The sequence below is a fragment of the Limulus polyphemus genome, unplaced genomic scaffold (assembly GCF_000517525.1).
Source record: "Limulus polyphemus unplaced genomic scaffold, Limulus_polyphemus-2.1.2 Scaffold875, whole genome shotgun sequence".
Lineage (NCBI taxonomy): Eukaryota > Metazoa > Arthropoda > Merostomata > Xiphosura > Limulidae > Limulus > Limulus polyphemus.
In genome coordinates this window covers 33,913-50,983 of record NW_013666485.1, presented here as the reverse complement: position 1 = coordinate 50,983, position 17,071 = coordinate 33,913, and the positions used below count along the sequence as shown (strand labels likewise).

General features: G+C 35.9%; 1 protein-coding gene across 1 annotated transcript; it reads left to right on the top strand.

The window, feature by feature from the left end:
• Positions 1-2,364: 2,364 nt before the first annotated feature.
• Positions 2,365-12,706, top strand: LOC111086139. Its single transcript, XM_022387780.1, has 3 exons — positions 2,365-2,861; positions 7,298-7,417; positions 8,818-12,706. Exons 2-3 carry the CDS (start codon positions 7,312-7,314, stop codon positions 9,336-9,338), a joined length of 627 nt encoding a protein of 208 aa, XP_022243488.1. The 5' UTR covers positions 2,365-2,861; positions 7,298-7,311; the 3' UTR covers positions 9,339-12,706.
• The last annotated feature ends 4,365 nt before the right edge of the window (positions 12,707-17,071 follow it).

The window sequence follows — 17,071 nt, the reverse complement described above, 5'->3', positions numbered from 1 at the left end:
TTCAAAAGTCAATAAAACAAAAAAATTAACAAGTATATATAGTTGTATACTGTTACAAGATTTAAGCTATTTTGTATAAACAATTGTGGTTTCATGTTACAATTTACAATCATTCTAGAAAGAAAAAAGGTTAATTTAGAATTCCTAATTTTTAATGGTCATGAGGTTTGTCAAATTGGCAAACCCTGTATAGAGTTAGGGTAAAGAAGATAATGGATGAAATAAAGTTTTCCTGGAAAAAACATTTACTATTTATTTTGAAAATCTTAGAGATTACACAAATGAAATTTGATAACTTTCAGATGAAGGAAAGTATTTTTAATATTAAAATCAAAATTACTTTGTATGTTGGATAGTTATCATTCCAAAAGCAAAGATTCACAAGCAAATACCTATTTAATACTTAACTAAACATCTTATTTTTTAGGTACAAAAGTCAAAAGTTGTATATTAGTAACCTCATGGTTACTTTGGTGGTTATGTAGTAGGTTCAACACACCCATAGTCAGAGTTAATCTAATTTATTCCAGGGCAAAGACCACTTTGAAATTTCATAGTTTCAAATTACAAGCAGGAGGTTTGGAAAAATAGAAAAAGTTGTCAAAATAATTACTTCAACAAAATAAACAAACAAGCAGGGTAACTAGTAAAAATTATTTAATTACTTTTATGCAGCATACAAAACAAAATGATGCACTTAGATTATTCTGAAAGCATGTATTCAAGGAAGGCTTTTGACTAAAAGTTTAGAAATTTACAATCTGTGTAAGGAAGGAAAGGAGATGCACAGAATATAGGTTGGAAAGAAGAAAATGACCCCAGTTTTCAGAATTTGATTTATTATTTTGTTAGCTTTATAAGCTTCTAAGTTGTAAAACAAATATGCAGTCAATTCAATTTTACAGTTTTTGGCATCACCACCTTTCAAAATGCACCATATATAAACAGTTATAGAGAGACCTTAGGTTTTAGGTATGTAACATGAAATTTTAGTTACACTTTTGGCAAGTTTGAGTATTTATACTCTTCCAACTAAAAATTATAGTTGAGAGATAGCAAAACTGTAAATTAGGGTAACAATTTATATTTTTTGTTTATACAAAATAAATGTCTCAGTTTGAACAATTCGTTTATAGTTTTGTAGGTGGTTTAGTAAGATTTTTTTTTATACTTGATGTCATTTGCCCTCATATAAAAGAAAATAAAAAAAAATATCAAGTTAGATAGTTTTAGTGTTGTCTTTAACTTAATACTCTGTTAACTTTCATGTGATGTTTTGTCTATCATCTATTACTTTGTTCAGTTTAATGTAGTTTTAGTGTTGTCTTTAACTTAATACTCTGTTAACTTTCATGTGATGTTTTGTCTATCATCTATTACTTTGTTCAGTTTAATGTAGTTTTAGTGTTGTCTTTAACTTAATACTCTGTTAACTTTCATGTGATGTTTTGTCTATCATCTATTACTTTGTTCAGTTTAATGTAGTTTGTGTATCTTTTACTATTCTGTTAAATTTGATATTGTCCTTTGAATATTTTTGGAGGTAGTTGCTGAATCATATTCTAGTTCATTACCATGGATTTGCTGCCTTGAGACTGGTAAATTTGATGCCACAGATCAGTATCATGGCAGCAAATCCATGAAAACTTGCCAGAATTTGATGTTTCCTTTTTTATCATGATTAACTTTATTTTTGATTTTATTATAGGGTTTTTCATGTCTATCTTTATCATTCTGTTAACATTCTTGCCTGTCACTTTCCTAATATGTTAGTATAGCTTTTATATGGTACATACTATATCTATGTTAGTAATGAAACTTGCTGCTCAGTTAATTAATTAATCTACATAAATGTCAATATGTGTTTGTGTATGTATCTGTTCTTTACACATTTCTTGATTAATCAGCATCAAACTTGACACAGTAATACAGGATATGAGGAAGGTCATGAGGAGAGAGGAGTTGTACCCCCCATCTAATTTTGGAAAAACTGCCAAATCAGCTCAATTTAACACAGTGATACAGGATGACATGAGGAAGGTTATGAGGGTGATGATGGTAGATTCCTATCTAATCTATATAAATAAATGTCAATGCGTGTGTCTGTCTGTTCCTTATATATTTCCACATTTCTTAATTAATCAGTATCAAACTTGACACAGTAATACAGGATATGCATAAGGAAGGTCATGAGGGGAGAGGAGAAAAACTACTAAATCAGCACAATTTAACACTGTGATACAGGATGACATGAGGAAGGTTATGAGGGTGGTGGTGAATTCCCATCTAATCTATATAAATAAATGTCAATGTGTGTGTGTGTGTGTGTGTCTCTGTCTGTCTTTTCCTTATATATTTCCACATTTCTTGACCAATTAGCACCAAACTTGACACAGTTTAATGTAGTTTTGTATTGTCTGTTACTTATTACTCTATTTAGTTCAGACTATTACTTAGTACTGCATTTAGCACAATGTTGGTTAGTACCATGTTTAGTACAGTATTTTGTCTTTATCTCTTATTGTTCTGTTGACACATAGTTAATTTTGAAGTTTGCATAGACTTTTGTCTATTTATTATTCTGGTAACTAAGTTTAAAATTTTTTATTAGTCTCCTGCTTCTTTCAGATGCTAATTTTTCTTTACACTGACAGGTGAAACCCCTCTTCACACTGCGTGTATATACAACAAATATGACCAACTGAAAAAACTCTTGGCAGTCCCAGGGATTATAATCAATGCTCAGGACAATGCTGGGTGGACCCCGCTACATGAAGCTTGTATTCATGGCCATGTGAATTGTGTAAAAGAACTCTTGAATTGGCAGCCCAAAGAATTACTAACCAGTTATGTCTCCTCAGGTATGCAGTAATTGATGCTTATGATGTCTCTTCATATAAAAAAAATTTAAATGTAAATTATTTTCAGATTAAGTAAAATTGACCTGAAGTGACCAGATATTCATTTATGAACACTTATGTTTTTTTTGTTTTTTTTTAACTGGACACTGATATCTCTTAAGGTAGATAAAAAACAAAATGGTCATATGGTTGATAGAGTATCGAAAGGATCATATGACAGTGATACAAGTTAAGTAAGAAACTAACTGTACCAACCTGAGGTACAGTTTTATAATGCATCTCATGACATACAATTATAGCAGTGATAAAAACTAGATATTTGTACAGTTATATAAAGGAACTTACAACATACACTGGTGATAAAAGTTAGATAACAAATTAGTTATTTTTACTTACTTGTGATATATTTTTATAAAAGGAATATAAAATATACAACAGTGATACAAGTTAAACAAAGGATTAGCTGGGCTTTTTTTCCCCTCAAGGTGGATTCCTGTACGTGGTGAGGGGACCACCTAGGGAAGGTTCTGTATTTTCAGTTACCTCCTCTGGGATCTGAACATCCACCCACATGTTTTCCATGCATGGTGACCCATGAAGGGGAGAAGAGGATCCTGGTGGTTGAGTGGTGTCTGGGGCACTGCAACACACCACCTTGGCCTTGAATTCCTGCAGACAGTTCTCAACAGGTGTTGTGGACATTGTGTCTGATGCTGGTGTTTGGGTTATAGTGCTCACAAAGCCCTGATGTTGCTGCAGTGTCCTTGTTTGGCATTGTAGTGCAACCCCTTGTAGGACCCCATAATGGGTGGGGTGAGTAAGCACTGAATCTTTATCCTTTCATTATGGATCCCCAAATCCTCAAAAAAAAGGTAAAAAAAACAATTAATTGGTAAACAACCACACCTTGAAGACTGACCAGCAGTCTTCAATCCATTCTGAACTTGTACCTTGTTTTTTGATCTTTCATTCCTTGTCAGACCAAGCTTTAGGGCAAATGTCTCCCTTATTTATTCAGAATGAATTAGAGGGGCATGCTGGCTCTCCAAAGTCATTTAAGAAGCTACATTGTGGGGACATCTTTATGCAAACATCTACACCAAACACAGTGAACTCCTTAATTCAAAGGCAATTGGGGATATACCCATTGAGATTATTCCCCGTGCTACTTTGAATTCCTCATGAGGAGTTATTGTTGAGAGGGATTTGAAGAACTTTCCTGAGTCTAGGATCCTCGCTGGTTTCTTCAGCCAGTAAAGAAGGAATTATGCTGCCTACCAATGTTTTTATTTTGACTTTTACATTGCCACATCCACCTGCCACTGTCAGTACAGGTTATCTGAACTGTAAGGTATGGCCATATATTCCCAACCCTCTCAGTGTCAACAGATTGGTCATTCTAAGGCATCTTGTCATGGTTCTGTGATGTGGTGGCAAAGACCATGAAGCCTATGAGTGTGAATGGACCCTCACTGTGTTAATTGTAGTGGTTCCCACCCTTCTTACTATAGACCTTACCCTAAGTGGGTGGAGCAGTAAGAGATACAGCATTTAAAAATGGTTAACAGCATTTCTTATCTTGAGGCTTGAAAGTTGTTGTCCCCAGTCATGGACATATACTGCTACACTCCATTCCACTTCTACAGTGGGTGTGCAATCAGAGCTTTTTGTGCCTCCATCAGTCTTTTTTGCATCATGTGAAGTATCTTTTGCCCTCTATGGATAAATGAGTTCACAAGTCCACATCTACTCCTATCTCTGTCCCCACCATTCCTTCCAGTGACCACTCGGATTCAGCCCCAAGATGCACAACAATTATTTGTTAACGCCCTCAGTTGCTGGATTCTAAGTCTAATGACAGAGATCTGCCCACTTGACCAAGGCAGGATTCATGGAGGTCAATAGAACCTCCTTCTAGTAAAGAAAAATGGTATGGTCATAAACAGAAGGGTTCTCTGTCCAGTTCTCCTCCACCTAAGTAATGGAACTGTTGAGGTTTTCATTCTAATCTGGACGACATTAAAGCCTTGATCGACTCCTATCATCCCGTGTGTCTTTCCTTACAGGAAACATTCCTGAAATCTGCTGATATAGTCACCTTTCGGCAGCTTTCTTTATACAGGAATGACAGGTTGTGTGATGGACGAGTGCATAGAGGGGTGGCACTGCTGGTCGACCAGTGCCTGCTCACCTTGTCTGTGCCACTCGATACACCCTTGGAGGCTGTAGCCATCTGTGTTTCTTTGGGTTGTACCATCACTCTTTGTTCTCACTACCTGTTTCATGGAGAGACTTGCAATTAATCAGACCTTGATGCTCTCATAGAGTAGTTGCCATCTCCCTTTGTAATCCTAGGAAGCTTTAATGGTCACACAATCCGCCCTAGAGTGGTGCTGATATTGATAAGAAGGATCGTTCTGTAGAGCGTATGCTCTTGGATCACAACCTTTGTCTTTTCAGTACTGGTTCCTTTACTTTTTTTCATGCACCTAGTCAGTCGTTTACTGCTATTGATCTATCTATCTATCTGCTCTCCTTCCCTATGCTCTCATTTTTCTTGAAAGGTTGATAGTTGATAGCCATGTGGCATTCATCATTTTCCTATTGTTTTGAGGGAGACCACCTGACCTGAGGGCCATAGTGGAATGTGGACCAAGCCAACTGGCTCTCTTTCGGAACTCGATCCTGCTTTCATTAATCTTCAATCTATTAACGACTGTGTGGTAGCAATAACTGAATAACTGCATCATTCAAGCAGCTGTTTGTTCTATACCTAAAACTGCAACACGTTTCCCACAGTATCCTCGTCCATGGTGGTCTTTAGCCTGCCAGCAGGCATGAAAGGCTTATAAACGGACCTGGGATACCTTTTGCAGGTATCCTACTATTTCCAACCACATCAAAGCCAAAAGGAATCTTGGATTAAGTTTACAGCTATCATCTCTAATACCACCAGTTCCAAAGTCATGTGAGACAAGCTTCGGAGGGTCAATGGGAGATATGCTTTCCATCTTGCTCTCCAATGGCCAGGAAGTTGCTGATGTACAGAGCATCGCCAATATTTTCAGCAAGAGCTTTTCTTGTGCATCCAGCACTTCTTTCCCCACCTTCTTGGCCATCAAGTCTCGGGCAGTGCGATCACCTCTTTCCTTTCGGGCTGATTGTCTTTACGATTATAATCACCCCTTTACACTGGTAGAATTGAAGCTTGCTCTTCATCAGTCTAGCAATACATCGGTCAGATCCTGTGACATTCACTATGAGATGCTGCACCATCTTTCTTCTCTTTTGCTCTTCTTCTGGTTGTCTTTAACTGGATCTGGTAGGAGAACGTGTTTCCTAATGCTTGGTTCCAGGCTATTGTTCTTCCTTTCTCTAAGCCTGGGTAGGATCCCAAGATTCATTCTAATTATCATCCAATTGTATTGACTAGCTGTCTCTGTAAGGTCTTAGAGAGTATGGTTAATGCTCATCTTGTTTGGTTCCTCAAATAAAAAAATCTCTCGCCCAATGTGGGTTCCATTAACAGCTTTCTTCCGTGGACCACCTGATTCGACTTCAAACCACGATTAGGGAAGCCTTTCTCAAGAGGAAACATCTCATGTCTGTTTTCTTTGATGTTAAGAAGGCTTATGACACTACATGGAGGTACGGCATTTTGCAGGGCCTCCACTCATATGGGTTGCATGGCCATCTACCCATTTTTATTAAGAACTTTTAACCCAACAGGCGATTCCAAGGCCATATAGGCTCAACACTTTCCCATTCTTTCACACAGGAAATTGGAGTCATTCAAGGCTGTGTCTTGAGTGTCTCACTTTCAGTATCAAGATCAATGCTATCACTACACAGCTTCCTCCTACTGTTGCAAATCTGTGAGACGGCACCATTTTAGACGCGTTTTCGTAGGGTTTAGCCTTGACATTGTACTGTGTCATTGGCGATGGTGACACTGTCCAACTTGATTGTATTTTTATGAGCCATTGGTCTTTTTAATTCTATTTGAGTCTTTTATCAGATTTTTTGCACATTGTTAACTTTTAACTCAATTCATTTTACTGCTTGTTTGGCACAGAGCGCCATGTAGCTTTGCACCAAAAAAATGCCAAACAACCAACCAACCAAACAACTAGCAGTTTTTACTGACCTATGGTACAGTTCTGTAAAGTAATTTATTACATACATTATAACAGTGATACAATTTAGATAAGAAACTAGTTGATTTTTACTTATTTTTGATACACTTCTGTAAAGGATCATATGATGTATATTATAATGGATAAAAGATAGTGTTATGTTGTGCAGTGATACAACTCTGAGGTGTCATGACAATGACATAACTGAGATGAAAGAACTTTTTATGTTGTAAGTCTGTGTCAGTTACAGTTGGCAAGTATTGTCATTAATGAATATTTACTTCTTTTTTGTTAACCTAGAAAATTCTAGTCTAATGAAGGTAAACATTTTTGCAAAAAGTCAAGATGGTATAACTCCTCTTCACGATGCTGTGTTAGCCAATCAGCTAGAGATTGCGAGGCTTCTTGTGGATTATGGAGGTTTGTAGTTTGTATCTGTATATTTTGGTATTGATTTGTTTTTTTTATGTAGTCATAACTTTGGTGTAACATACCTTAACCCTTCATGCATTATGTGCTACAATTTGTAGCACATGATGTCTCTATCATTATATTTCATTTCAAAGATAAAACTAGAGGGTGAAATTGTTTAAAATTTCACAAGAATGTTCCTAAAAGTTTGTAGTTTAATAAAAATAAAATATTTAATGAAGTTATGTGCACTTGACTCTGAATAGTTCACATGAAGTATAAAAATACTATTTTTTACCTTACAGTTTCACATTTCATTTGCATAATCTCTAAACCTTCATAAATGAATATCTTAAAAGTTTTTTAATGTAAATTTCTATATTTTATTGTCAATTTTCTCTACTTTATCACTATCTATTATCATCAGCATACAGTGCAATGAAATGTTTAAAATTAACAAAGGGAAATATATACATACCTTTCAATTCTTCATAGAATGGTTTTCAAACTTTTTCTTGTCATATGCATAATTTCATGTTTTTCACTTTAATCTTCCTTTCAAATTTGTTTACTTTTTATGATGACACATTAACTGATGCTTGCAGGCTTTTTAGGAAGTAATTTCAGCAGACTCACGTTGGGTTTGTTAAGCTTTCACAATCCAGGTGACAAGTTAAACTTATAAAAATTATTAAACCTTTCAAATATGAATTTTAAATCACAAGTAATATAAAAGTAAAACCTAAATGCAATTTAACTGTCAGCCTAATATGTATAAGGCAAGAAAGTACAGCCAAATGCTAGGATCCCTGCACTGGATGACGGACTAAGCTTTATTTTATATGTTATACTACAAAACCATATAGTGCTAAAGTCTCTTCTATTGGTTATAAGCATTCCATTCAACTTCAAACTGTCGCTTAGCAACACAGCTTCTACTTCAAAAGTGGGTGTGGCTGACCTTAAACTTATAAAGAATTTACCATGGTTTCCTGGGGGGGAAGAAAACATTCAAACATTTCCAGATTGTGATAAAATACACCTGGGTAGTGGATTTTGACTGTTTAGCATAATAGTCTGTGTTAGCTACTCACAGTTGTATGAGAACTCTTAAAAGTTGAGAATTGTAATGGTGAGCAGATCACGTGACAGCAAAAACAACTTCTGTTTTAGATGTTTCATTTTAAAATAAAGGAATACAGCTTAGATAATATAAAAATTTAAATTATAACATACTTAATGATGATAATTTCACAAAAAATACATTGATAGTAAAGTGGTTCAACCAAATTTTGAAGTAACACAGTGCCAATGCAGAAAGGAATTTTAAAATGGCTGCAGGGACAAAAGGGTTAAGTATTAATTTTCTTGTCTTAACTATGTATTTTTTTTCCTCCTCCTTCTTCAAGGGGCACAACTCCTACAGTCTAAAACACACCAGGGCCTCACTCCTTTGGACTATGCAACTTCGAAAGAGATGGAACAGATGTTATTGGCAGCAGAAAACCAGATGCCCGAGTTTCAGGAAATCAACACCATTATGCAGCATCACCGATCAAGTATGGTAAAGTTGTGTGTATCAGAATGTGTGAAATATGTTACACTGGTACAGAATTTAATAACTTCATATTACCATTTGTATAAAATAGACCAGATGGTATTCCTTCTGCAAGATACTGGTGCCAGCAACAAATCCCAGGAACATTTGGTACAGAGTGTGATTACCCAGTGTATGGGATTTGAACCATCTTTTGAAGACCTTTTGGTTCAAAGTGATGACCTGATTGTTGCACAACAACTATGCAAATATTTAAATAAGTTTGAAGAACATCTGTGTTCTGTAGTAGAAGCTCAAGACATGGTACTAGAAACTTTGCTTTGGCCATTTAGACTTCTTCTACCTGTACAAAAAAAGTCTGGTGCGGCATGATACTAGGTGTATCAATCTGTTTCATTTGAATTTTGCCATGACCCCCCTAAAAAAAACAACCCCTGGATGTAGGTATTGTGATAAGTACATTGTGACATGGCTTTAGATTCTCAGAATGTTTTGATTAACCACCAGAAGTGTCTTAAGCACTATGATCTTAAAGACTATGTTGATCCTGTTAGAATGTGAAAAAAGACTGGGTATCAAGTACCTTAAATGTTTTAATTAACATCTGAAAGTGCCTTAAAAAGATCTGTAATTACTTACAGAAGCAAAAAATAACACTACTAGTTATGTGCTGATCCATTATGTTTCTTTCAGTTTAAGTCCTGCATACAATTACTAAAAATGTAACTTTGCTATTAAAGTAAATATTACTAAAAATAACATAAAGAGGGTTAAATAACACCTGGGACAATATAAAATGATCATTGTTTCCAAAAAGGACTTGATATGAGGTGATGCAAACAACATCTTATACGTAGGCATGCTATTAAAAATCTTTGAAAGAAACAAATACACTGCACCTTGCATCATCTATAATAATTGTACGTCCAGGTCTGCATTTGTTGCTAGTTAGCTTAAATCAGTTCATAATAGTTTTTATTTCCAGTAATTTAGATGCACAGGTAAATGTAAAAATTCTTGTAATTCACACTTTCATTATTTCATACTTTTTTAATGAAAAAGTTGGAAAGTTTCATGTACGGATTACAAATAGTGATATTTGAAGCATAATGTTCATCTTGAAGAAAATTATCTAAATTCTGATACTTTATTGGCATACATTGAAGTTGTAGATTCTAAGATGAATCTTATGTTTTCATTTCAAAGAACTAAATCTTTAATATCTTTACTGTAATAAAATCTGGATGCAAATGTAGATATATTGAATTAATTTTATTCCTACAAATAAATGCTGATGAGATGACTGTGTATGTGTGTAATTTTTAAAAAAAGAAACAGTAGTTGGAAAATATTTTTTTTTATTTCTTAGTAAAGTTTTTATTGTACACTTTGATTTTATTTTATAAATTGTCAAGAATGGTATATTCAGCTCTTCCAACATTCCAGCCTTGTATTATGATGTAATGTATGTATGTCATTAGTGTATAAGATGTTACTAGCAGTAGTTGTCATCATTACATCCAGAACTGATTAATGTACATTACAGTAAAACAAAATGCTGTGTTGTAATATATGTGATAACACTTTTTGTTTACTAACATTAGTTCTGTATGTTGAATTATAGCTTCTCGAGTTATTTACTGTTAAGAGTTCAGTTGGATTGCTTTCATTGTAAACTGAAGTGTTATTCATATGTTATACCTTATTTTATATTCATAATTTAAATTTCTAATTCAAAATGTTACTTAACTTTATTTTCAGTCATGAAATTACTGTTATAATTTTACATTTTCTTAATCTTGTTTATGATGTATATATATCAGCATTAATTTTCCAAGATGATACATCAGAAAAGAAAAAAAAAAAAGACTTTGGAGCATTAATTATCTTTTAGGTTGTGTAAACATACTGTAATGCGTGGAGTTTATTTTTGATTGATTACTATGAAGATTCTAAGAACTTGTGTACAAAATCTTACTATATAAACCAAAAATAATTTTTAAAATAATTTGTAAATTAATAAAGTAAAAACTGTGTAAATAACTTACAAGAAATGCTTAGTGTCATAAGTAAACACATCAGAAAACATAAAACTTTGATTAGAATCCACTAAATTGTTAGTAGGATACCCTAACTATTAACAATGATTACAGCTATAATCCCAGTAATATGTCAGAGTGTGATAAGCTTAGGAGATTTGTGCTAATCTTAAATCCACATATTGAACTGACAGTGTAAAATTAATTCCACAAGTTTCTAAAATTATATTAAGTATAACAAACATATTGTTGATTCACTAGATAAGCCTATCAAATATTTTCAGTACTACATAAGTTCAAAGCCTGAAAAGAAACCTTCCATTGGTAATCCAGTATTATCAGGGTAATCAACTTTCTATTAGTAATTTAGTGCCAGTATAAACAGTGGAACACTATTGGTAACCTGATCCCAGAGATGAAACACTTTTTCCTTGGATAACCTGGTGTCAAAGGAAAACTTCCACAGGTAACCCTAATTCCAGGATAAACAATGAGAAACCAATTTCAACTAGTAATACAGCATAAGGTGAAAACATCTCAGTCCCAGGGTATACTGTTGAATTACCAGATTTTTATTAGTAATGACTCCTAAGGAAGCCATTATCCAATTGGTAAATTGGTGGCAGGGTAATAAAGACAAAACTGGGTGTTATCTATAACTTGGTGGATAATCAATAGGTAAGCATCATCCACCACTAGTCTGATACCAGTGTAAAATGCCTTCTATTGGTAATCTAGCACAGCATAAATAATTAATCATTTTTCTATTATCAGTAACACAGATGGTGTGTAAAACCATTATTCCAAGGGTAACTAATGGGAAACTACCTTCCATTGATAACCCAGTAACAGGATAATTTATCCTGTGTTGGAAAGCCTAATGCTAAGGTAGGAAAAATGTCCAAATGTTATACATCACTGTGGTTTCACCATTTGGGTCTTTTGAACAGCTTTTCAGTCAATGTTTTTAAATGCTGATTCACTGATATTCCATTACTGCTGCTCATTGTTTTCATTTCTTGACAGCTAGAATACTATGAAAACATGCTTCCTTGGAGTTTGATGGTGTGTACTTTTTTTATTCACTATATATATATGTGTGTGTGTGTGTATAAACACACACAGCACTAATCATTGTAAACTGAATAGTAAGTGTTTTTTGTTTTTTTTATAATTCTCAATTAATAAATCTGTGAAAAAATTACTACAAAATCTGCTTAACTGTTTAAAAAAGTATACGTACATTCCAGATATTTTTCTAGTTTTTTGTAAATAAAAGGAAGTTATAAAACATTTAGGAAGATTTAGATTGACAAAATTAATAAACAAAACTTGTGTTAGAAGCCGTAGCACATATTTTAGAATAATAATGGAGGGCATTCTCTATTAGGATAACCTCTTATGGTAAGTTACATTAAAAAAACTTTATTTATTTTTTGAACACAAGCAAAAAAACAGGTGCTTAGTGAAGTGGAAATAATTTATACGTAATGTTGGAAAACTGTTCATTAACATAGAAGGTATGTGTTGTCATTATTTCTTGAAGGTATTAAGTGAAATTCAGGTCAATTTCAAATCCATAGGCTCAGGACTGTATTGGATATATGCTTTTAATCTTTCTTTATGGTTTTAAACCAAAGAAATTGGGAAAATTGTAAAAATATCACCTTTTCATTATGTTTGGAAAAATAAATGTTCAGAACTAAAGTATTTTGTTTGAAAAATTGATATTTACAAAAGTAACAGTATCATTTTTTTTTATTGAGAAGGAAAGATAAGAAAAGTAGTGTTTCTTGAAAGGTTTATAAATGAAGAGTAAAAGAACATGTATCAATATTCTGTGTTTACCGTTACTTTGCCAGAAATTTAATGTACAAAAATCCAAGTCTAAAGTTTACATTTTCCTTCATTGGAAATTTATTCTGATTGATACTCCCCTCAATACACAGAAAGCTATTTACCTCTTGAGATCATGCTATCTGCCTGAGAGATTTGCATGCCACCAGCCTTGTGAAAACTCCCACTTAAAATTCACGTGAATGATGTGAAATTGCACTACTGCATGGTGATGTATCATGCAGCAAAATCCTCCATCAATAGGAGTGTGACATACCTCCTTTCTCAAAAGCTCTCCCCTCCATTCACCTATGAATTGCATCATTCTTTGACAAGGCCACAGAGAAAGGTGCACCAGGAAAGTGGGGAGGATAGGTGGGAAAATGTTTGGAGGTGAGCATCTATCTTAAATATATTTTCATTGAAGGAAAATGTTACCTTCCTGTATGATCACTCACCTCCATATGCATAAAGCTAAACTCCCATATTGAAATGGGAGAGGGACCAGTGCAAAATTTACCTAGATAAGCTCCCTTCAGAAAGTAATCAAAGGAAGCCCATGGAATGCAACACTGTATGGCAGGGGCACACCCATGGGAAACCACATATCATTGATGGTTTACTCTGCCAACGAGCAGGACTAGAATGAGCGAAAAGACCTGCGAAGTGTCACAAGGACAGGCAGGATAGGCACACGACTGTCCAAGTACTCGCACACAAGCCATTGGACAGCCAATAAGCATAGTGAGGTTGGATGCACACCTTCTCAACTATTAATTTCAATGGGTGAAAACCAGTAGGTGCTGGCTTTTTCCTTGATAGTCTATGGAATGGGTACAGTCTGGATTGGACTATTGAACAATTAATAGTATTACCACAAGCAGAATTCCAGTGATCATGCAGAACACCCTATATCACAATGGGCACTGATTAGGCCAAGGCGGATGGTCTGAATGCTTTCAGTTGTTCTAGCCCGATGTGGATTTCAGGTAAGTATACCCTGGAAAGCAGCACTAGCATAACATAGTGGGATCTAAAAATAGGTAAACAATGATACTTGTTAAATGCTCAGGGTCAATTGACAAATAGCAAACAGTGGAAGTCTGTATCCTTTTGAAGACAACCAGATGGTGAAGGTAGTCCATGTGCCAGTCTGGAGAATCTCTACTACCAAATCTGGTGAGAGGAGACTAAAAATAGTCTATGACTATCCACCCCTAATGAAGAATAAACAATCTGGTAAGGGTTGAGGGAAACAAAGTCTCAAGTAGAGGAGGGGGTCCCAAGGAATGAAAAGATGGAGGGAAAGGAGATAGGAGAAAGGGTAGGACCACCTTCCTTAACAGCTGAAGTTTTGGGAAGTAAAGAACAGTTGGGATAGAAAAGAAAGAATGTATGAATGGTGGTAAAGTGTCTGGGAGGAGTCAATGGCATAAACATTGGAATGACGATGACCACACACAAGAAGGAGAAGAGATGACAGAGAGAACACGTGGCAAAGGGTCAGAAGTGAGGGGATTAAGAATGACGTTCAAGTCTTAGTATGGTAATGGAGTGGGAATAAAAGGTCTGTGCAGAAGAGAGTAGTAAGGACATGGGAGGAAAAACCTTATAGACAGGACGTGCTACATTTTAAAGAAAAAAAATGTGAGACTGAACAGTAAGGGACAGAATGTTGAGAAGAGAAAGTGGGGGTTTAGTTGAGAGGAGACTTATAAGAAACCAAGATTAGGTGGGTCAATGAGGTGTCCCAAATCAGAGCTAGTTAGTACCCAGGCAAGAAGGCAGAGTGGAAGACATGAGACCAGTCCTGACTGAGAGCATCCATTGTCAGGATTGATGGGTGAGGAATGGGAGACTAAAAGAGGGTCAGTTTGGTAATGAGTGGTGAAGCAATTGCATCTATTTAAGAAGTACCTAGTTGGGAGCAAACTCAATAGAAAATTTAAGGGCTAAGGGTCCATTTCATGGGTAGGACCAAGTCCTATCATGAAAAGACAGTCTGCAACTATGTTCAGAGTGCCCAGAACATAGTAGGCAATGAGATTCACCTGACTAGAAGGGTAGGTCCAGGAACAGGTGCCTCCTTGATGGTTTATGTGAGAAATTACTGTGGAATTGTCCTAGTGGATTATGACCAAACAATCCACCAGATGGGGAAGAGAGTGGGAGCAAGCCCTTTGGACCACAACTAACTTCAGGCTTTTGATATGCAGAGAATTCTCTTCTAAGGACCAAGTGCCTGAAGTGATAGAGTTGTTCAGGGATTTTCTCTACCCTGTGAGATGTGGGTTTGGGAGGAGGTAACAGAACACTAGCAGCAGTGTTAGAATGGTCCAGCCACCAAGATAGATCCTTCAACATAAGGAGTGGAAGGATGACCCATGAGGACAGTGGATTCGTGTATTGGTCACACAAAGCCCACTTTATGGTATGCATATAAGCTTGGCCAAGTGAAAAAGAGGTTCCAGAGAAGCCATAGTCCCCAAAAAAAGATAGAACCACCCATAAGGATGGAGAAGGAGAGGCATAGACTTTGGTGACAAGATTCTCAAGATCTGGTAAACAGTGGCAAGGGTTGGACAAAACTGAGTAGAGAATTGTACACTATCTCCAGGTGAACAAGAAATTGGGTTGGGATGAGGAAGGATTTGGAAATCTTTACCAGCATTCCCAAATAGGTGGCTTCATGAAAAAGAAGGGAAGTTGGGTCCTAGAATTCATCCTGGGAATAGGTAAGGAGAAGCCAGTTGACCATGAAAACATATGGGGCCTTTGCAATGCCAAATGGAAGGGCATGGAACTGCTCGACTAGGTTCTCATGGATGAACCTGAGGTAACATCAAGAGGCAGGTGCTATTGGTACATGGATAAATGCATCTGACACATCTACCTTGGTCATCCAAAGGCCTGACTGGAAAGACCAGTGAAGAGAGAAATTCTTCATCCAAAAATTAGGGATAACAAAAAAATGGTTGATTGAGGAGAAGTCAATAATATGGTGCCAGTCCTCAGTCTTTTTTGGGACAATGAAAAGGCAAGAATACTAACCCAGAGAAGGGTTTAGAACTCACTCTATAACTTGCTTTTCCAAGAGGTCTGAAATTGTTCCTTCCAGAAGCCAAAGGTAGGCTAGATGTGAGGAAAAGATAGGTGTTTGAAGAGAAGATAAGGTGGGAAAGAAAGGTGAAGGGAGAAACCATGGGTGAAGAATTAAATGACCCATCTGTCTACAGTGAAAGGAGCCCACAAGTGAGCAAACCAGGGCAGACAGGCTTTCATAAGCCCTGATACAACCAGGTGGTAGGAGAAAGTGGAAAGTCAGGACACCAGAAAAGAACAGAAAGGGGTGTGGGTGAGGTCTGGAGATAGGTGTGAAAGAATAAGAATAGGACAAACTGGAGACTAATGAAGAAAGTGAGGACCATTAATGGGCAACTTTGGCTCATGATTTGAAGGAATTTGGGATCTGCCTAAAACCTCCTGACTGAGAAAGGGGCAAAACAAAGGTTATAGAGGAAAGATAAACATAGGAAAGTAGGGAATATCTACCCAAGAGGTCTCAACAACAAAGGAACCATATGAGATGAGAAAGGATAGAAGAAAACGATTGTACAAGGGAAGAGAAAAGGAGGGTTTCAGTGTTCCCTGTAAATTAATTAGGAGAACAGTGGAAAACCTCTGTCGCAAAGTAATGAAGGAGGATAATAAGGAAGACGGAAAATTGGGCATTGGACAGGGAAATGGCTGGCATAGTCCACCTACAAACCAGCAAAAGAAACTCTAAAGACTGTGAGTTGAGGAAAGGAAAGGGAAAGTGACTGTAGGCACGTAGGTAGGAATCAGCCAGGTGAGAAGGACATGACATAATATTGCAGGAACGAAGTTGTTTGAGAAAGGAGGTAGGATGAACAGAACTATCTGGAATGCGAGGGAAAACAAAAAAATCATGATGGAAAGGGTTGTGTAAGAGCATATTGGAATACTCTTAAGTAATGGGGAAGAGAGAGAGAAAGAATGGTACATACCTGGGTGATAAGGTTTTGGAAATCTGAAGAGGACTGAACTTTTTCTTCATGGACAGGCTCTCCAGCAGTACATTATAAAAAACTAGGAAGATATTGTAAAAACTAGGAACTATTTTAAGTTATCAATTTACCTTGTCATCTTTGCTTATACAAATTTACCATGCATGCAGGTACAGAGGCTGTTGAGCTGACTATTTCTTTG